Raw genomic sequence first — 21,051 nt, 5'->3', positions numbered from 1 at the left:
TAATTAACAGGCAGCAATGGGCCCCAGAAATTCTGCATCGATAAAGTTGGCAAAGAGACGTGGCTGCCGCGGAGCCATACATGGTAAGTCATTTCTCCTCGGCCCTGCTAAGAGCATTTGGGGACAACTGTGAGCAGCCTGTGTGGGGCTGCACAGGGCCCCGGTGCCCTCCGTCCCCACCTCTTGCGTTCCCATGGGATGTTTCTGGCTGCGTGTCTTCCCGCAGCTGCCTTGGGGAGGAGAATGGGGATGCTGGTGCTACTCACAGCCTCTCCTGTCTCTCCAGCTTCAACCGCCTGGATCTCCCTCCCTACAAGAGCTATGAACAGCTGAAGGAGAAGCTGCTCTATGCGATTGAGGAGACGGAAGGATTTGGACAGGAGTGATGGAGCTTTGGTGCTTTCCCGGGATGGGGAGGGCCCTGGAGCGCTGCCGGCCGCCATGTCCTGCCCAGTGGTGCCCAGCGCCGAGCCCTCTCCGCAGGATGGTGCACGGGCAGCTGCGGACGCCGTTGCTCTTCTTCCCGTGCGAGATCTGCACCGACGCAGCCCTGGGGGGGAGTCCACGTGTCCCTCCCCAGACAAATCTGAGGTGTGGTGGGAGGTGGACGCAAGAGCCTGGTGAGGGGCACATGCTGGCATGGAGGGGACAGGGTGAAGCCCTGGGCCTTGGCAGGCAGCACACAGTGCACTGAGGCTGCCGGGCCCCTGCTCGCAGACATGCTGAGATGAGATCTGGTTTTGGCACAGGCTAGTTTTCCCCCTCCTCCTGTTTTCTGCTTTTTCATGGCGTTTTAGTATTTGCAGGCGAGGCAGGGAAGTGAAATGGCCCTCAAAGCAACTCTCAGGTGGTATTTGGGCCCTATCCTGCTCCCAGCAAAGCTAACAGAGAATCCCCAGTTGCTGCTGCTGCAGCTGATGCACCACATGAGGGCTGGCACGGCCCCTTCTCACACTAGACTTGTGGCTGGCTGGACCTGGGCTCTGGCTGATTGTGTCCATTGCGTGTTTCAATTTGCAGGCTTGTGGCCCTGTGCAGTTGTAATGAATAGTGAAGTGGTTTGGTGCTGGGAGATGGTGCTCTGCAGCAGCCTTGGGGGCTCTGGCCACAGTTGGGGCACATCTGGCCTTTGCCTGCTTGCTGGGTTCAACCCAGTCTCCCTGTGTTCCCTCTGACACCGGCCAGGCTGGTGGCAGGAGCTCCCGGAGCTGCAGGCGAGGGTGGGATCAGGCCTCTGCCCCTCACTTGGGTGCCACCTCTGCTGCTGCCCCCTCCCTACCTCCCTAGCGTGCACGGGGAGCCATACCTGTGCGAGCGTTGGTGTACAGAGCTGTCCATGCAGGGACTCTACCAGAGCTTCTGACTGGTGCCCGGATCGTTTTGTACTGCACCATCCTGCCTCAGCCACCCGACTTCTTGTGCAATAAATGATGAGCAGCTGCCGAGGTGCGTGTCCCTGGTCGGTGTGTGGCACTGGGGGCAGCCTGCTGCAGCCCTGGGTGTGCCTGCGTTTGAAGAGCTGGTGATGGGTGCCCAGACCTTATCCAGAGGGTCATAACTAACGCTAGTTATTTCCAAACACACTGCGCAGGAGGGTCAGGCTGGGTGCAGTGTGCCTGCTTCCGCTCAACCTATCATCACACTCAGCTAAAAATGTCTCCAGGGTCCTTTGCTGGAGCTGCCTCCCTGTGCCACCATGTGACACCTAGACTGGCACTGGTGGGACAAAGTCAGTACTGGTGGTGGTCAGTGAAAAACCCAACACGGCAGAACCAAACAAACACCGTTTGCATGACAGGGGGCAGACAGCATCCAGCCACTCTGCCATGGATTTGCTTTTCCACAGCTGCTTGGTTCTTTGTATGGAGTTTGGGTGTTTTCCAGGTGTTATTTCTTAAGAAGAAATAAGAGCTTGTGCTGTGGGACATCCCAGCCCAGTGTGGCCCAGCTGGTGCCTATCTAGTTCCAGAACTGTTTCTGTCTTTGTGGGCAGGCTACTGGCACTTCGCACTCTCCTGGCACTCGCAGCAGCTGATGGTCTGACCTAGGAAGTGGCAGAGGAATGAGTGGCATCTTGTGCCTGGGAGAGGCACGTCTCCCTCTGCTCCATCTCCATGCATCTGTCTTGCCCCTTTACCCAGGAGGCAGGGAGCACTGACCTGCACGCTCTATGCCTGTTGTCCCAGTGAGGAATGGTGAATAATGTCCCTAGCTGTCCCAGGATGCTGTGGACCCCAGCCCATTTAACCATGCCACTTAACCATGAATCTTGCAAAGAAAGAGATGCAGGCTGGCAGGGCTGCTCTGTGCAGAGCTGCCAGCCCAGTTGGGCAGCCAGGCTGGCTCCTTTGCTGGCAGGGTAGTGTGGAAGCTGTAACAGCAGCCATGTGTCACCTGTGCTGCACCGATGGGCGATGAGGTGCCTGGAGACTCTGTGAATAGCACCAGATCAAATACAGCTGTCTCTGGGGCATGAAAGTGCCTGATTTTAAGGAATTAGGCCTGAAACATGCAAATCCACATCCATACACTGCAAGCCTCATCTGGCAATGACCTGACACGTTAGAAAGGGAAGATTTCTTCACAGTGAGGCACCACCATGCACACCAAAGCAGTATCTCAACTTGTTTCCACCCCTGGAGCACTATAAGCCCAGGAGTGTGTTATCTGTTATTGTTTTTTCTTGTTTTTAGTGTCAAGTAACAAACCAGCCAACTCCAATCTTACCAGTGGCTGGCCAAAAAGGACAGCTCATAAATAAAGGACCCCAGCACAAGGTACATCTGGAAGACACCAGCCAGCAGCAAAGGGCTGCTTTGCTGGTCCCTTCATGGTCCTCAGCAACTCCTCCTCAGCTCAGAAACATCATGTGAGCAAATCAGGTCTCACACATAGTGAACACTCAAGAGTTGGGCAAGACAAGGGACTAGTTAAAGCTGACACAGTGTGTGGTGGAAATACTCAGCTGGTGGCCTAAAAGCCCTCAAATGTGCACAGGGAGAAGGCAGTGCTACACTGAAATAAACACAAATTTCTCCCTGGGTTTCCTCCTTCCCTGCCCCAGGGCTGAGACCCCAGCTGCCAGGTGCTGCTTGTTGGGACAGCCACCAGTGTGAGACGATCTGTCCAACCACGTTAGGATGGACACAAAAAGCAGACAGCACGGGAGGAAAAAGCACTGAGAATTTCAACCCAAGACAAGAACCCAGCACCATCCAAGCCATTTAGTTTACAAGATTTTTAATTTACAAATAAAAAAACTACATTTTACTTTTTCTCCTTTTTCTCCTCTTTCTTGACATCGCTCTTCTCCTTGTCTTTCTCCTTCTCATCTTTTCTCTCCTTTTTACTCTCTTCTTTTTCCTGTCCTTCTTTCTTCTCTGCATCCCTGTTGGCAATCTTGTTGTTGATGAGGTTGTGCAGGGCAACCACAGATCTGATAAGAGAAGCCAGATAAACGACCACCATCTGGTCGTTGGTCTTCAGATAAAAGGCCTTGACAAACTCTTGCAGGTTGACGTCTGGCAGCAGGTTGAAGACATCCTGAAGGTGGTAGATGATCTGGTGATTGATGGGGAGTTTGCCCATGGCTACTTTCTCTAGGTAGCTCCTGATGTCCAGAAGCTTGGAGTTCAGTCCCTTCAAGCCATGGACCTGGTTTGTGATCCGCTGCGACAGAGTGCCCACCGTTGTATCCTTGATGTCCCTGAAACACCCACCACAGGAAGAAGCAGCTTTAGAACAGTTGGACTTTGCATTCTCATTAGCACTGCTGAGATCTTTCCAGCTTAGAAAGAGCAGGATGGAGCACAGCTGAAGCGCTGTGAAGTGCACCACTCAGCTTGCTGTCATCTGCAAATGTGCTGAGGGTGTGCTCAGTCCCACTGGGTCACTGATGAAGAGACTAAACAGCACTAATAGCACTGCTCCCAGTGCTCTCTCAAGGGCAAGACCAAACTGGTGTACATTGCAAAAATGTACATCTAAACCAGCTCCTCACTGTATGCTCTCTTTGGTACAGTATTTGTAACACCAGCTGGAGCATAGGAGAGCAATAAACAGCAGCATTTCTGGCTGGTGAACAGGCATGTGGATTGTCTAAGGTGACTTCCTGACCAGAGCGCTCCAGACCCTTTGGCAATGCTCCCATCCCCTCCTGCCCTGTGAAGTGCAGTGACTGGAGAGGGCTCCACACACCTCCATTCCCTGCAGCTCTGCTAGAATGCCTGCATCACATCAGTGAGCTGTCACTGGCAGTGAAGGGAATATGCCAAGCCAGACTGTGAAGTGAACATGCTCTATGGATCTCAGCAGCATGTTTGACAAGCTCTGTGTTTCCTGCAGGCAGCTAGGGCGGGGAGCTGCCAGCCGGAGCCAGGCACGTCTCCCAGGAGCCACTTACCGTAGCAAGTGTTCCACACCGACCTCCTCGGCCTCCTCAGCTCCAATCTCACTGGTCACGTGCTCAAATGTCTTGGAGGTGGGAGTGCCATCCTTTGAGGGGCAAGGACAGAGGAGACAGAGTCAGAGAGTGCTGGTGGGAGGCACAAAGGTGCAGCCATCCACCCAGACAAGGGTCCCACATACCAACAGTGAGACAACCTGCACGACGTCACGATGTGAGATTAACCCATGCCTGTTTCCAGGGCCAGGAATGCAGCAATCTGCCCCACTGCAGGTTGTATGGGGCAAATTAGGGCAAACCAGAGAATCAAGGGACTGACAGAGAAGAACTAAAAAGGGAGAAGTCTGTAACTGAATCACAAAGCCTTTTGAAAACACACAATTCTAGCCAGAGTATGAGGAACTGTTAATGAAACCAGAAAATTAGTTATACACAGCCCCCAGGATACCAAGAGGAAAGGCTCTGGTTGGATTTTTCTTGATTTAATTAGTGTCACAAACAGTCCCAAGCTCAGAGTTGCCAGTAACAACTTCTTTTGCATACAATGAATCTGTTTTGCTGGGTCAGTCTCACTAAACATATTTTTTTTCCTGACACAACCTTACTACATTTTGTGACACTTTTTTTGCCATCCTGAGACTTGCTGGCAGTTGGAAGCACATACACAGAGCCAGGAAAAAATACTAATATGGAGCAATTGCATTAAAATGATCATTTTTACAGTGGTGATCAAGGAAGATGTTCACAAGATTCACAGACTCACTTTCCCAGAGTGAGTTTTAGCAGTGTGTTTTCAAAACCGGTACCTGGGCCGGTTTACAGCTGGAAATGGAGACCACTGGGATTACTCTGGATTCACAAAACTAAGAACAAATCCTGCAGGAACAAGATCTCAGTTCTGAGAGCAGCTTTTCCTCTGTAGTTGGGGGGGCGTCTCAGAATGGCAAGAGGATCAAACGTTGTTATATACACCCAGAACGTCATTAAAATGAAGCCATTAAAAGTGGAAAGCTAAAGCTTTGTTGTTTGTCTGCATGGTGTTGCAATCGATTAGTAAGCGTTGCTCAGGCCTTACCTACCTACTCAGCACTGGCAGGGCACAAATGAGTAAGCACAGAGCTACTCAGAACACCTCTGAAAACAGGCTGATGTGTAGAAGTGACACCTTATGAATGCCCCAGTCTGTGACTTTCCTCATGACCACAGACATGACAGAAACAGGGAAGCATTATCTAAGTCACATGGACAGCTGGAGCTGTGGAACTCCTTAGGTCAAGCATTGGTGGATGGAAGCTTTAGCTACTAATGTGCATAATACAACTGGGATTTAACCTCTGGTTTCGGCAGATTTTGGCTGCAAGTCACAAGCCCTCACTAGCAGTGAGTGCAACATCCCACAGCATCCCACATGTAACAGGCAACTAGGTGCCATGGGCTGTGCAACCTTCAGGGAATAAAGGAATCCCAACAGCCATTCCTAGCAAAAGGCAGAGTAACTTTTAATACTCACATCGTGAACTTCTTCAACTGAAATATAAGCTTCTGTGGGCAGCCCCAGGTCCTTTGGCTTCACATCAATAATCACCAACACCTTAAGCAAAAAGCAAACATTTCAGGACACTGGGTTTTGTTCAACGAAAAAGCCTTAAGTTGGTTCCTCCCTCCCCAGCAGTGGGAGGAAGAACGTCAGCTGCTCAGAGGAGTTAACTTCAGGCACTGGAAAAAGACAGCTGGAGCTGCCTCAAAAGACTTTGGTCTGAGTTACAACAGCTACCAGGTCTTTAACATGCTCTATCACACAGGTGAGGGGCAAGTGTTCCCAGCTGCCCCATCTAGGAAGAGAGAGGCAAAACCCACCCCCAAGTCAAAAAGGGCCAGACTTACAGAGTTAGGACAGTATCTCTTCATCAGCTCATTGATGGCGATGTCGTTCTTGTGCAGTTTAGGGCCTGTGTGGTACCAACCAACTATTCTTTCTCTAGCTGAGCAAAACCAGAAAAGATTCCAAGTCAGAACCACGTGGTGAGACAACGGCACAGAGATTTAGGCAGAGACTGAATCAGCAAATCAAGGGTGAAAATCTAAGGGGTGTAGGATATGAGTGTAAAGTAGGGGGAAAATGAACTACAGCAGGAAAGAAAATGCCAAGGCTGGTGACACAGAACACAACTACAAAGTCTAACTGTACATGTCACAGCTTACTAATCACATACATTAACTTTACTCCTAGGTTATTAACTAAACAGTTGGGCTGTTTCAGATCACTTACTAACTTTGCAGGTACCAGGATCTGAGAACTTGAATCTCAGACATGGAAAGTGCAAAATTTCTAGAAACACAAACTGTGTCATGAAGCTGACAACTAGTCCCAAGGCTAAGGATGTCCATAGGAATTGAGGTTCTGACTGAACCTTCAGCTCTGAACTCAAGCAGAGCAGCAAAGACACTTTAAAATGCAGTGAAGAGCCACTAAATGCCTACAAAATGTGAGTTTGTGAAGAGAGAGGAGAAAGCTCTGCAGTTCTTCACAACTAGGGGCACTTCTGAAATCTGAAACATTCTGAAGACACAAAGCTGTCAGGAGCCTTGGGGAAACTAGTGAGGCACAAATGAATGTGCTGAGGACACAAACTGCTTGCATGAATCAACCATGGAAAACCAGCAGTGAAAGTGAAGCTATACAAGGAATTAGCAGAGAGTGGCTTCTCAGGTGAGCAATTAACTCTCCAGCTTACTATAAATCCACCTCCCCATCCAGGCTCTGGAAAGTTTCCAGAAGCTTATCCCTGACTGCAGGGAGACCTCTCAACTTACCGTTGACCTTCTTAAACATTCCATACATGTTCTCCAGGTAGTCATGGTCTAGAAACCACACAGTATCATCCTTGTCATCCTCATCGAAAGGTACTGGGGATAAAAACATGAGTATTTAAGAATCCAACTTCCAGAATGAAAATGTTTATAGAAACAGGGGTTTAGGAAAGTGGATTTTACTCAGTTTCAACTCCTCTGCACCACTACACTGCACATGCTTACCTGCCATGCTGGACAACTTGCTCAGGCTGCCTCATAATTCCTAACTATTTAGGACTGAGGAATGAAATGCGAAGCATTCCAAGGGTTATCCTTTGTGGACAACATCAACCATCAGAAGGAAACCCTCCCACAGAAAAAAATGTGCAGAGACATTTGATATGACAAAGTGAGCATCTCAGCAGACTTTAGAGCTTCCAGACCAACAGCAGTCTGCTCATAGACAAACCTGTTTTCAGTGTGGAACATGTCATCAGTGCTTTTACAGACTAGCAGAACACCAAGAGCAACTTTAAATAAGGTCTATGGAACAAGCCACAAATTATTTTGTCAATTAGTATGTATATATGCACACAGGCTCAGTTCTGAGGCCCAATATCAGTCTCAGCCCTTTCATGTACCGATAAAATGAAAGACTCAGAGTTGAAAGGCTGTCAAAAGGACAAACAAAAAAAAATCTCTCTTCAGTTCAAGCAGAAAAAGGTTCTTCTAAAAACTGAGGAGGGAAGTAGTCCACACTTGGGAGAACTCAATATAAACTGTGAAACTCCAGATATGAAGGGAGATCATTTTGCTTTGTCACAGAGCAGCCTCCTGGGAAAGAAATGATCTAACTAACACAAATGGGTCAGCAGAAGCCATGCATTTAAGAACTTTTACTGTCACATGTAAGAGGAAACTATTTCAATACTATTAAGATATTTAAGGGAAGAACTAGTATTTAGTTAGGCAAAACATGAGAAAAAGAAGTAAAGCTGAAGCATACATTAAATCTTTAGAGCAGCAGATAGCAGCTACTTCTACAGGCTGTGCTGAGACAGTGATCACTCAGCTGAGGTCAGCAAGGCCAATGCAGCAAAATACTCATCAGGATCTTAAAAGAGACTTTACATGCAGCCCCCGACATATTCCACACTGCACAGTATAACAGGGGAGACTGGCTGAATTTTTGAGAGCATTTTTTGTTAGGATACAGGCTGATCTGTACATGGAGGGAACAGTCTGTGCTCTGGGAGGGTGGCTTAAAAATTCCCAAGGTGATTCATCTATCAAATAACGCAGTAGGTTTGAAGGGCAGGACACCCAAACTCACCTGCAAAACTGTTGGATACATCTAGTATTTTTTTCTGCCACGAGCCCAGCAGCACACCAACGACTCTCTTCTGATTTCCAACTTTTCCTATTCTGAATGGAAAAGACTGTCAGCTCCTACCACAAAAAGCCTGCTTCAGGAGAGAGGGGCAGAGCGGAGCAGCTTTTGCAAGCTGAGCAGGGTGCGTGCTGGAACAGAAGAGGAGGCTCTCCAATTGTTATATTACTGATCGTTACTTTCCATCCAGAAAATGGTGTTTTGGTGCCCTCGGAATCACACCCCGGCACGCAGCTATGCAGGAGTCTATGAATCTAGGAGGACTTCGTGGTCCGAGCAGCTCAGGGGAGGGCCATACCCTAAACCAAGCACTGCTGCAGCCTCTCCGCAGGACAATGGCTATGAGAAATGAGTAAGCTCTGAGCTGCTCCATTTGCTTTCACAACAGCAGGCCCGTCCGCCTGCAGAGACTTCAGTTTTCTATTTCTGACATTAAAACTCTTTGTCAGTTGGCGCAAGTAAGTTAAATTTGGCACAAACCACACTCGGTGTTTAGAGGGATGGGATTTACGTCCCGCTCAGCCCACTGCAGCCTTAGGAACAAACCCCACTTCTCCTTTACCCATGTTTTAAGGAACAGGACGTTGTTTCCCAATCCTCCAGGCCAGAGGAAGGGGCTGACGCCCCCTCGGCACCCGAGTGCACCCCGCCCTCTGACTTTCCTTCTCCCGAAAACACCGGCGGCAGCGCCGGGCCGGCTGCTCCGGTGGCTCCTACAGGCCGCCCTCCCGCAGCCACCCAGGGATCGCGGACCCCGGCCTCCCGCGACCGGCCCAGGCCTGGGTGCGCCACTCCCCTCCACGGCACAGGGTCCCCCCAAACCCGATTCACCCTACCGCGAGGTCTCCCTCCCCGCTCCCCTCGCAGCCCCGGGCCCCTCCCGGGCCCGGCCTGGCCCGTGACTCAGCGCCGCGGACGCCGTTCCCCGTCCAGACCCTACCTGTTGAAGTGATCGACGACGCTGAGCAGCACCAGCGGGTGTACGACCACCCGGTCCACCGCCAGCTCCGGCATGGCGCCCGCCCGGCCCCGCTCCGCAGCCAGCCCGGCCCGACCGCCCGCCGCCCGCACCAGGCCCGCTCCCCGCCGCGCGGTCCCGCTCCCAGCCTGCCCCGCGCCGGGGCGGGGCTAACCGCCGCCATCTTGGAGAGGTCAGGAGCTGCAAGACACCATCTTGGAGAGGTCACAGAAGACAGACGCGGCGCCGCCGCCGCCATCTTGGGAAGGTGCATGTCGGCTGTCGGCGGCGCGGCACCATCTTGGGGAAGTCGCGTAGCTCCGCCCGGAGGTGAGGCGGGCCAGCTGAGTAGGGAGGAGGCGAGCAGCCGGCGCGGGGGCCTCGCTCGGGGGTCTCTGGGGGTGCTGCTTCCGCTTCCCCACAGCACGTCCCGCCTGAGTGGGGGTGGCTGCGGGGCCGGTTCCTGTCAGCGGCGGGGCTGAGGAGGCCAGGCTGGAGGGAGGCGAAAAGTCCCGCCGAGCCTCGTCCACCTGCTGACTCAGTGACCTGCAAGAGCGTTTGCCCCCGAGTACCTCCAGGGACAGAGGTTTCCGGGGCCCGCCAGCCTTCCCCGGCTCCCGCTGCTGCTCTGGTGGAAGAGGAGTGTGGCATTTGCCTTTTGCCAGTTGTCAGGAACGGCTCCTAATCACCATGACCTTTCAAAGAGTGAGAGCAGCCTCTGAATGATGTTGTCACCTTGCCATTACCACTAGGCTGCAAGTTCAAAATGCAGAGGTCCTGTCTGCCCGTCCTGGTAGAGAGTGACAAGCGCTAGTGGCACATACAGGGCGGTATCCTGACCTCTCTGTGTCTGCAGCGTCAGGAATTCTTGCATCCTGAGCTAGAAGAGACTCCGTCACCTTGCCTCTCGTTCCAGAGCTTCAGGTAACTCCAGGGTTCTCAGTGCTGCAGTGATAAGCCTACATAAATAGGAAGAAATCTTTATTACTGTTAGTGTTTGATTTTAATTTTTTTTCCCCCTCAAGGAAAGTGTTAGGCTAACTCGTTTTGTAGGCAAGCCCGGCATCCCTTCAGCCTCATTTTGTAAACGTTTCTGCTCTCTGAAGTACAGCTTTCCTCGGTCGAAAGGAGAAAAAGACCCTGGAGGAAGCGCAGTGCTTAGGCTGATCTTTGTAGGAGGGATTTTGCATCTCAGAGTAGGACCTGGTAGACGCAGAGCTGATCTTTCCTACTTCACTTCTGGCAAGAAAATAGAACCTGAGGCTGTTACTGCTGAATCTAACGTGGGGTTAGTAGGAAAAACGTTGGCAAAATCCTCGAGGATCGTCTCGCTGTTTTTAAAGCATCAGAATATCCCTTATTTTCTACACTTTCCCCGCGTTACGTGGGGTTTTGTTTTTGTTTTTTGCATATGTCTCAGGCCTGACCAAATGACAGTGTCCTGAGTGACATCCGAAGTTTTGTGTGGCTGGTGAGCGCCTTTTAACGCTGCGGCTCAGCCAAAGCAGCGCCTTTTAACGCTGCGGCTCAGCCAAAGCAGCAGCCCAGGAGAAACTGCGAGAACCAGCGACCTCTCGTGGAGCTTCTCAGACATTACAGCCCTCGGTGTTGCCGTGGTTAAACCACCCCCCACCCCTCCCCCATTTCTGACCGATTTTTTGGAGTTCGGTGTTGTTTTTTTTTTCCCAGCAGAGGGAGATATCTGACCATGAAATTACAGCCAGTGTTCTTGTAGCTTGTTTTATCAATATACATATAAAACTCAATGTTCAAATTAACTAGTTCAATAAGTAATTTAGCTCATTGATTTTTGGGCATATCCTAAGTGCCATTACAAGCTACGGATATTTTAAATGCCATTGCCTAATAGAAGGAATGTTTTAAGCACCTTTTATTGATTTTATTACTGCTTTATTTTGCTGTCTTGGTTTAAAATCATTTTAACCACTCTGTAATCAAGAAGAAATATATCGTTGGTGAAATACAGTCAATTTCCTAAAAACCTTTGACATCGTTAAATAAGGAATTACAGTTGTTAAATCATGTCAGGCAATAACCAAGGGACAGAAAAGATATAAAATTTGGAGCAGTGGGGCAGCATACCGGTAAGCTGTGCTGACCTTTGGCATTCAGACTCCGTATGTGACAATCACACCTCAATTCTCTTCGTGGTTCTTACATCAGTCAGAAGAGATTTAGACTCTCAGCATGCCAGGAAGGTTGTGGAAGGATGAGGGAGTATGATCTAGAGACAATTAAGGGGCATTTTAATGACCTGCTGTGACTCTTTGTTAAAATTACTCTCTAACTTAGCACATTTGAAGTTTCATTTGCTGGATTGTATTGCTGGTAGTTTAGTGTATTGATGTTGTACACAAAAGGAGTAAATTGAGTCTGCTCAGGGGGATTTCAGTTACTTCCTTTCCCAGCTCTTTTGACTTGAGGAGATTATCAGTATTATTGAGCTAATCAGCTGGTAGATGCAGACTGGGAATACAGGCAATATGTTGCTTAATCAAAGAATTGAAAAGTAAGTAATGAATGTTGGTGCTCAATAAAAAACAGCTAATGAGTTGATTGCATTGATGCTTGCTGAAATTTAACTGTAGAGTGGCAAACATCAATACTTCTGTGGGATTTGGCTCAAGATTGCTGAGCTGAAACTCCAAAGTTTAGAGAGGTTCTGCAGTATGCCAGCACCTGAAATTGACCTGAGGTAGGCAGGGAGGGAGCTGCCTTTTGTCCTTTAAATGAAGCAATTCCGTCCTTAAATTGTTGGGCTTTTGTTTGTTTAAACCAAAACGAAACGGCAAAACCAAACCACTAAACACCCAAACGAAACAACCAAAGGAGACAAACCCAGCACCCTGAACTTGCTACTGCTGTTTTCAGATGGTTAACAATGGTTTCTGGATTGAAAATTTGAATACCTCATCATAAAGTAGTTGGAAAAAATTTCAAATTAGTGATTATAAATGTTAAACCAATCTTTAATCTTCCTTTACTAAGGACCTTGCTAACCTCAAGAGGGGTGTCAACAGCAAAGGGACATTGCTCTGTGTGGGGATGTGAGCATTTGCTGGACCTGACCTGCTGTCCTGTTCATGTAGGGCTAGGCAGGACTGCATAGGACAAGAAAGTTCATTTTCAGAAAGTGAATGTCATCTTGAATGGTGCCACCTGTAACTCTACTCTGAATTCACTTCTGTTGCCTTATTCTCTTCCTTTTGAGCTGTTAGGTGTTGTAAACTCTCCTCAAGTGCAAAGTTATACTTACTGGTGACACAGGAGGACATCTTTGTAGGCTTTTTTTGCTGGAATGAGTCCAGAGAAGGGCAACGAAGTTGGTGAGGGGCTTGGAACACAGCCCTGTGAGGAGAGGTTGAGGGAGCTGGGGTTGCTTAGCCTGGAGAAGAGGAGGCTCAGGGGTGACCTTATTACTCTCTACAACTACCTGAAGGGAGGTTGTTGACAGGCAGATATTGGTCTCTTCTCCCAGGCAGCCAGCACCAGAGCAAGAGGACACAGTCTCAGGCTGCACCAGGGGAGGTTTAGGTTGGATGTTAGGAAGAAGTTCTATACAGAGAGAGTGATTGCCCATTGGAATGGGCTGCCCAAGGAGGTGGTGGAGTCACCATCACTGGAGGTGTTCAGGAGGAGACTTGATGGGGTGCTTGGTGCCATGGGTTAGTTGTTTAGGCGGGTTGGATTGGTTGATGGGTTGGACGCGATGATCTTGAAGGTCTCTTCCAACCTGGTTTATTCTATTCTATTCTTTTCTGAACCAGAATCTGCCACTGACAACTGCTGTGAAGCAGCAGGAGGAAAACTGTTGGTACTCACATTGAGTGGTTTCTACATCTTTTATTCTTCTCTGACCTCTTTTCCAGCCTTGGGAAATCACGCTTCTGCTTCGGAAATCTCCCTTCCATCAGGAATTGCTATTTGTCTTTAAACTGTGAAGTAAATAGATGCTTCAGAAACCTGGGTTTTATTTCTGTGAAATATCCCAGGTCACATTTGGGCCTGGCTTCTCACTGGACTGGTGACACAATCTCTGGGCAGCTATGAGGCAAAGCTTCTGATTTACCTAATGCTGCCCTATAAAACCACAATGACACAGCCATGGGACTCTTTCAGTGGCCTCATCTCTTGCTCTTGCCTTCACCTTTGTCTGTCAATACTGGGGGAGTGATGGGAATTGTTAAGGGGGGGAAAAACAAATGGACCTGATTCTGTTGGTAGAATCACAGAAGAGCCTGATGGCAGGGAAGGCATTAATTCCTTGAATACATTCAATTTGTATTTCTAGGTGCTCTTTCCAATGAGGAGAGTTAGAAACATTACAGTAGTTTAAATGGAAACACCAGCATGGCACAGCAGCAACTGCAGTTCATCGTGGCCATGCACTGAGCCTTGCATGGCTGTATGATGGGTTACACCCTTCAGACTCCAGCCTGCTTTGTGTGTAGCTCTTCCTGTGTCTTTTCCTACCCTGTCTGCCAAGGAGCTGCTGTCGGCTGCCTGGTTGTCTCTCTTTGGGAAGAAGGGTTTGATTATCCATGTCACAGGATCTTTCCCAGATAAAGTGGGTGCTTCTCTGCCTACCTAAAGGGCAGAGTGCATGGAGGAAGGTGGCATGAGCAAGCATATGGTGGGCTGTGGGCAGACTGGAGTGCAGGAGGCTAAATCATGCAGAAGGCAGTAATGTTGCAGCCTGATTTGCTTTCCCTTTGTACCTTTCCGATGTCTTATGTTGATAAGTGACATACTTGACACTTGGGACTGCAAGAGATCTGCACGTCTGGGAAATGCTGCTGCCTGATCATTTGGATCCTAACCTAACATGACCCTTATTGATGTGCTCCTCATATGCTTGTCTTGGTGTTCAGGGAAAAATTCTACTTTAATTTTCCTAAATTGGGCTGGGGGCACTGGGCAGTTAAAGAGACAATGCCCACCAACATCTCTTCATTGAGGTACCTTCTAAAATGTGTCTGAAATCCAGTCAAGAGAAGCTTGGCTTTCTTCAGACCTGTTGACAGCTTGTCACACAATACCTTTGTGCTCCCAGTTTGAACAGGAAATACATTTATTTCCCTATAAATATGCTTAGCTTTGTCCAAATCACTGTAGTTTCCTGTTAAGATTTCTTTGGCCAGGGTGTGCCACAAACTGTTTGAGAAGGAATGATGCTGCCTGGAACTGAACAAGGATAACACCAGCTGTGGAAGCAAACCAGAAAGCTACCCACAAAGTTAATCCCCTTTTGTTTTGGTTAAACCACAATTCAGTGAAATGCTGATGCTGTGCACTTAGTGCATAATGCCATGAAGACTGTCCTTATCCAAGCTGCAATTTGCTTCTGAAGACCTCCAAATAACCATTTCCCCCCCCCATGTCTGTTCTAAAATGTAATCTCCAAAGCAAACTTTAACATCTGTGATTATAAATGGATCAGTTCACTTTGGGATGTTGTCTTTAAATATTGGTGCAGTAGTCATTTATTTCTCTTGTTTCCCCATAAGGCAATTACTGCTTGGCCAACAGCTACATCTACCAGTAGAACTCGTGCTGCTGGCTGTAACTTGGGCCATCTGTGCCTATCACTGTAGCTTCTGGCAAGGGATTTAAACCCTTTTGTCCATAGGTGTGGGTTAGCTGGGGACTCAGATAATCCTGTGCCCACAGTGGAATTTCGACTGCTGCCTCTTGCACATAGAATCACCACTTGCTTGAGGTAAAAACAGTTTCATAGTATCATAGTATCAGTCAGGGTTAGAAGGGACCACAGGGATCATCTAGTTCCAACCCCCCTGCCATGGGCAGGGATACCCCACACTAGATCAGCCTGGCCAGAGCCTCGTCCAGCCTGGTCTTAAACACCTCCCTGGACAACCCATTCCAGGGCTTCACCACTCTCATGGTGAAGAACTTCCTCCTCACATCCAGCCTGAATCTCCCCACCTCCAGCTTCATTCCATTCCCCCTAGTCCTATCACTACCTGCTATCCTGAGCAGTCCCTCCCCAGCCTTCTTGTAGGCCCCCTTCAGATACTGGAAGGCCCCAATGAGGTCACCTGGGAGCCTTCTCTTCTCCAGACTGAACAGCCCCAACTCCTTCAGTCTGTCTTCATAGGAGAGGTGCTCCAGCCCTCTGATCATCCTTGTGGCCCTTCTCTGGACATGTTCCAGCACCTCCATATCCCTCTTGTAATAGGGGCACCAGAACTGGATGCAGTACTCCAGGTTGGGGTCTCAGCAGAGCTGAGCAGAGGGGGAGAATCACCTCCCTTGACCTGCTGGCCACACTTCTCCTGATGCCACCCAGGATCTGATTGGCTTTGCGGGCTGCAAGTACACACTCAGAGCTCCTGTTGAGCTTCTCATCCACCAGCATCCCCAAGTCTCTCTCCTCAGGGCTGCTTTCCAGCCAGTCACTGCCCAGTTTGTTGAGGTATTGTCAACACCTAATGTGAATTCTGGGACAACCTTTCCTCTTTCGTGCTGTACACATCTGATGCCGCTGCCCTGCCCAGACCTCACAGGATATAGAACCGCCAGCAAGATTTTAGTAACGAAATCACTGACTCTAGTTTTTGTATTTCAGAATGATGTGGTGGTTTTATTCTGGTTCCTTGCTATGCAGTGTGGTGGGGTTTTTTGTTTGTTTGGGGTGTTTTTTTTTAAACACAATGGAAACAAACAGTTAAAAGAAAGCACAACAGGTTCCAGTCGTAGTCATTTCTCCACACCTTGAGGACTAGCAAATTCTTTAATATTAGATTTTATTTCTACGAAGCAAAACTTCAAAACCACTCAAAAGCTTTCTTATTAACTGCTGTCAGTCCTTTGATTTACAAGGGCAATAAAGATCTAGAGGGGGCACATTTATCATGGAGTTCAGCACACCAGGAGCCATTTTCTCAAGCGGTAAAGCCAAGTGATAAAATGAGTTCTTTTGTTCTATAACCAAGACACATTCCCTCTTTTTAAAAATGTGTGCTGGACTCTTTGGCTTGTAGCTTGGCTGTGTTCCTGTAAAACATTTATAAATAATGAGAAATGGCTAACATGCAGATGCTGCTGATGCATCTGGAAAAGCAGACTGTCTGAGAGGCAGAAACTCACTCTCAGCTTTTCTTTAGTCTCTTTTCTCCCGTGCTAATTCCTGTTTGACTTTTTAGTGGCACTTTTAAAACTAGAGGTGTGTTCTGCTCTTTGTTTTTTTTGGTGGGTTTTTTGTTTCTTTGGTGGGGTTTTTTTTGTTTAATTATTATTTTATTTTATCATCCACCTCCATGCAAAGGTTGGACACAATCGTGAAGGTCTCTTCCAACCTGGTTTCTTATTCTGTTACTCAAAGCTAAAAGAATTCTGCTCAGGAAGTAATTAAAGTACCCTATGTGAAATAAAAAGTCATGTTCATAGGGCATGGTGCCATTCTGCAAGCTTTAGTTGCTTCAGCTGTTTCTAAACATGTATTTGAGTGGCTTAGAGTGCTGTCCTTCAGTGTTGGGGAGAAGTTTCTCTTCTTGTCTAGGCCAAAATGTTGATGGCTTGAATGGGCACTTCATTAACAGACATAGCTTGTGTGGAAGGGACTGCCTGGGGGAGCAAATGTACTTGCACCTGAGCAGGGGGCTCAGAACTGACTAGAAATGGAATGTTTCAGAAAGTGAATTGGGATTCAGAAGCACTGCTGCCACCTGCAGCTTCCTCCTGGGAGAAACGTGCTGCTGCTTTCTCCAGTCAGCTGCTGCAAGTTCAGTGAGCTCCAGTGATGCTGCACAGGCACCACTGGAATAGAACAGACTTGTACAAAGCACATCCCAATATAACTTTGGCTATAATAATTGCTAATTGTAAATGTAAAACTGGGTGAAGCTGCTCTGGATCTTTTGGCTTCCCTTGTGCTGCTGTCACAGCATATAGAGGAGTGAGGCTGGAGAAGGTCAGCGCTGTTCAGCATCCTTCATGTTGAACTCTGCACCATGCTCTGGTGCCCGTGTGACTGCAGCAGCACTTGTTTGTTCCCGAGTCAGGCACGTGGTGATGGATGGGCTTGGGAGGCATTGTGGACAATAGATGTTTCTTTGGGTTTATTCTTGGTTTCTTTCATAGACAGACCTGTAAGAAGAGCTGTGCTGTAAGCTGTGTGCTCATAGACCATGTAGCTCTCAGCTGTGGTGTTTATGAGCAAAACCACTGACCAAAGGGACCAAAGGTAGCTCTGCCTGCTGCTCTTTCCTGGCCTGTGCTCAGCAGGAGGATTGTAGAGAAGTATTAGAGCAGGACAAATGTGTAGGGCTATTGTCAGAGTAAGAGTTGTGGAGCAACACAGGTCTTGCCAAACCTGTTTATTGCTCTTAGTAAACACTCTTCAACTGTACAGAGGGAGTGTGGGACAAACAGTTTTTCACTCACTAAATTCTACATTAAATAGTTAGGAAGTAGTACTGGTACTGTTACCACCCCAGGCCATATGCCCATGAAAGCATATGACTGAGAAATTAAAGATGATGTTTCTCTGTGGCTGACTCGTGGTTGTTGCCCAGTTTTACAACAGCCAGAGCTGCCCACCACTGCTGCTGCACTAACTTGTGGAGCACTGAGGATTTCGCTCACCTACCCTGGCAGTCAGCTGGAGCATAGGGCTTTGGCAGGTCACTTTGCTCCAGTTGCATGTTGGCACTTGAAATTTAGCAAGAAGAGATAGTCTGGTGGCCCACCTTTTTGTATGGCTCTGTGTGTTACTTCTGATGCTTCTATTGCAAGACCTTCAGTCTCTGATATTTAAGGTCAGAAATTGTAAGTGTGTAGGGTTTTGGGGTTTTTTTTTGTTAAACCATGGGGCCTCTTATAGTGTAGTGTCTTGAAAGATTCTAAAGCTTTGAGGGGGGATAAAAAAAAAGGAAATACTTTATTTTATGAAGCAGTTTTGGGGGCAGTTTTTCTGAAATGAATGCTTTTATGTTGGATAGTTTAAAGACCATCTGTTAACTGAAACCAACCGTAAGTGAAGTTGCAGTTATGGTTCCTATTAGTCTTGTATCTTTCCTATTAGTCATGTATGAAAGAATACAGAGACATCCAGCAGAACTCCAAACACAAATTGAAACAGCAGATGTTGAAACTATTGGCTTGTTGCTTTTCTTTTACAGGAGCGAGTAGTTATTAATGGATCACAAAAACACTGCGAGCTTACTTTTGAGAGCTCTTACCTAGCATCGCAGCTGAAGATGTATTTCTGAGTATTGTGTCTCACAGCTGAAGGTTGGAGTGTTTCACTTGGAGACGCTGAAGAAGGCTTTAAAAAAAAATAGCTCATGAATGTTATGTCTGGAAGCATACAATGAAAGATAAAACACAAGATGTGAAATAGTTGTGCACTTCTGGTCTCTGGAGGCTCATTTATTATGTTGTCATGGTAAGCCAGGATAAAAAAAATAATAAAATAAGAAGGCTGTTCCGGGGGTAGTTGTGACTTATTGGTAGTTGCCTTTTACAAGAGTTCCATGCTGACTTAAGTAAAGATCTTTGAGAAAAGAAACAAACTTTATTTTTCAAATAAATTCAGCTGAGCGCTCCCAGCCTTCCCTGGCGGCGCGCTGAATGGCTCTTAGTCTCCACTGCTGTTTAACAACAATGTCTTTCCATGGAATTTCAGAAAGGCAGGAGGAAAATGAAGGGTGGAATCGAGGGCTGAAGCAGAATTAAACCAGCCCATCCTGAAGCTTTCATTACTCCTGTGAGGAAGAAGAATAATTAACATGTGCTGTCTGTGCTGGTCCGTAGGATTTGGCTGACAAATTCTTGATGGCTTCTGGATGTGAAGCAGCAGATCCTCTCTTGCCTGAATAAATTCTCCTTAACACTATTTCTTTCAGACCTTCCCTATTTTCCATCCTTAATCTGCAGTCAGACACCAGGAATGTGTGCAATTTGGTCTGCGGAAAACTTCGTTTGTCATGGACAGGGTAATTTGTTTTTTGCTTGCTTCTATCATGAGGGAAGATGATGTGTGGCACTTGGTATATGATGGGATTAAAATAGCTGGAAATTAACAGCCATGTCTGGGCTGTCTGTAAGATTGCTCAAATAGATTGTCCCAGAAAGGTTGTGAAAAGCTGCTAAGCAGCATTTAGCTGCTTCCATGTTCCCTGTCTTCAGGTTCAGGAGGACATCAGGATATTAAACCTGTTCCACAGGAGAACTGGCCTGTAGTCAGGGCAGCAGAATGACACAGACTGCTCAGGATCTATGAGGTTTCTGTGTGCAGTTTGGGACCTGAGGTATCTCCTCGGGATCCTGAATTTAAGAGACAGGACAAAGGTCCATCAGGTGTCACAGTAATCATTGTGAGGGCACAGAATTACTGCTGGAGAGCACAAACCACTTCATTGCCCTCAGGGGCACAGCTATTGACAACACCTGAAGTGCTGACTACCAAACATTGGAGGGCATCTTCAAGAAAGTCCAGTTCTGAGAAACCTCAGTCCCTAGTCTCATGGAGGCTACAGGCTTGATGTTAGAGGACACTAGGCTTAGACTCTGAGAGCAGTGAAGCAGCAGTTGATAGAAGGTGGGCATTGATGGGAGGACTTTCTGGTTTAGTCTAGATACCTGAAGAGTTACCCAGATTTGGCATGGTTTTGTGTCAACAGCTTTTTGCATAACCACAGTGTACCACCCACTGGTGTGCTTTATATGGCTTCCTTTCATGGGAGCAGCAATCCCTGTGAAAGATGCTGGGACCAGCAGTAACTGGAGAAATCCCCTTTTGTACTTTGTCACCAACATGCTTACTCCTCTCTTACACAAACACTGCTCTTTCTAATAGGATACTTCCCCACTTCTACTGGTCCTGATACCCCATTTATCACTATTTGAGAGTAATGCAGTAACACCTTCCAGCAGACAGAAGTGGTTTTGCACCATTTCTCTGTAAGGCAGATATGGAAAAATATGGAAAACAATAAACCAAACCTCTTATGGCAACTATTTTCTTTCAGAGAACATGTATTTTAGGATAGCATTTACAAAGGCTTTATTGGTGCTGCATTTCAGCCTTCCAAAACTGTTTCCATAACTAACAGGAGCTTAAAATGTATTTACTTTGTGTCAAGGCTTTAATATTGGGCAATTACAAATCCTGTGTAGCTTAGGTCTGCTTTTATAGCCTAAATTTAGTGCTGTTCTCAGTGCTGTTAATTATGTTGTAACAAAACATAGGGATGTCACATTTGTTTTCTGTACCTTCTCCTGAGAGATGAGTTTCTCCTGTTGCTACAAGTGGTGCCATGAAAGCAGCTTGTGTTTAAGCACTGCTGGGTGCTGCAAAGAGAACCTGCAGCCTGCAGCAGGTACCTGGCTGATCTGCCCCTTGCTCTCTGGTCTGCTGACATCTTCCTCTGGAACAGTCCCTTCATCTGCCTGTCTTCTCCACTTCTGCCCAAATTGGACTGCATACAGCCAGCTCAGCCAGTGAGTGGGGAGACCAAC

General features: G+C 47.7%; 2 protein-coding genes and 1 long non-coding RNA gene across 6 annotated transcripts in view; 2 read left to right on the top strand and 1 right to left on the bottom strand.

The window, feature by feature from the left end:
• The window catches only part of WWP2 (WW domain containing E3 ubiquitin protein ligase 2), a 43,880-nt gene extending 42,437 nt beyond the window's left edge, over nucleotides 1-1,443 (top strand). For all 4 annotated transcript variants that reach the window (XM_068150693.1, XM_068150694.1, XM_068150696.1 and 1 more), the window contains 2 exons: nucleotides 11-83; nucleotides 287-1,443. In XM_068150693.1, the coding sequence (XP_068006794.1) occupies nucleotides 11-83; nucleotides 287-386 (173 nt within the window). In that variant the 3' untranslated portion in view covers nucleotides 387-1,443. The remainder of the gene's footprint in view (nucleotides 1-10; nucleotides 84-286) is intronic.
• A 1,782-nt stretch (nucleotides 1,444-3,225) lies between these two features.
• PSMD7 (proteasome 26S subunit, non-ATPase 7) lies at nucleotides 3,226-9,664 on the bottom strand. The gene is made up of 7 exons (XM_068150699.1): nucleotides 9,529-9,664; nucleotides 8,532-8,623; nucleotides 7,220-7,312; nucleotides 6,290-6,387; nucleotides 5,916-5,996; nucleotides 4,403-4,494; nucleotides 3,226-3,706 (listed from the first exon to the last, which is right to left on the bottom strand). Exons 1-7 carry the CDS (start codon nucleotides 9,600-9,602, stop codon nucleotides 3,268-3,270), a joined length of 969 nt encoding a protein of 322 aa, XP_068006800.1. The 5' UTR covers nucleotides 9,603-9,664; the 3' UTR covers nucleotides 3,226-3,267.
• A 242-nt stretch (nucleotides 9,665-9,906) lies between these two features.
• Nucleotides 9,907-19,406, top strand: LOC137447290 (uncharacterized). Its single transcript, XR_010988843.1, has 3 exons — nucleotides 9,907-10,470; nucleotides 18,711-18,976; nucleotides 19,217-19,406. It is a non-coding gene; the product is annotated as an uncharacterized lncRNA (long non-coding RNA).
• The last annotated feature ends 1,645 nt before the right edge of the window (nucleotides 19,407-21,051 follow it).

This window comes from Melanerpes formicivorus, unplaced genomic scaffold (assembly GCF_026170545.1).
Source record: "Melanerpes formicivorus ecotype bairdi unplaced genomic scaffold, bMelFor1.0.p_v2 SCAF_20, whole genome shotgun sequence".
Taxonomy (NCBI): domain Eukaryota; kingdom Metazoa; phylum Chordata; class Aves; order Piciformes; family Picidae; genus Melanerpes; species Melanerpes formicivorus.
Note: the sequence above shows the minus strand (reverse complement) of the source record. Positions and strands in the feature narration are given on the sequence as shown.

Coding starts and splice junctions, on each gene's coding strand:
- PSMD7 (XM_068150699.1), bottom strand. CDS start 9,602: ATGCCGGAGCTGGCGGTGGACCGGGTGGTCGTACACCCGCTGGTGCTG. Junction 8,624..9,528: donor GTCGTCGATCACTTCAACAG/GTAGGGTCTGGA, acceptor TTTTCCATTCAG/AATAGGAAAAGTTGGAAATC. Junction 7,313..8,531: donor TGTATCCAACAGTTTTGCAG/GTGAGTTTGGGT, acceptor TTTTATCCCCAG/TACCTTTCGATGAGGATGAC.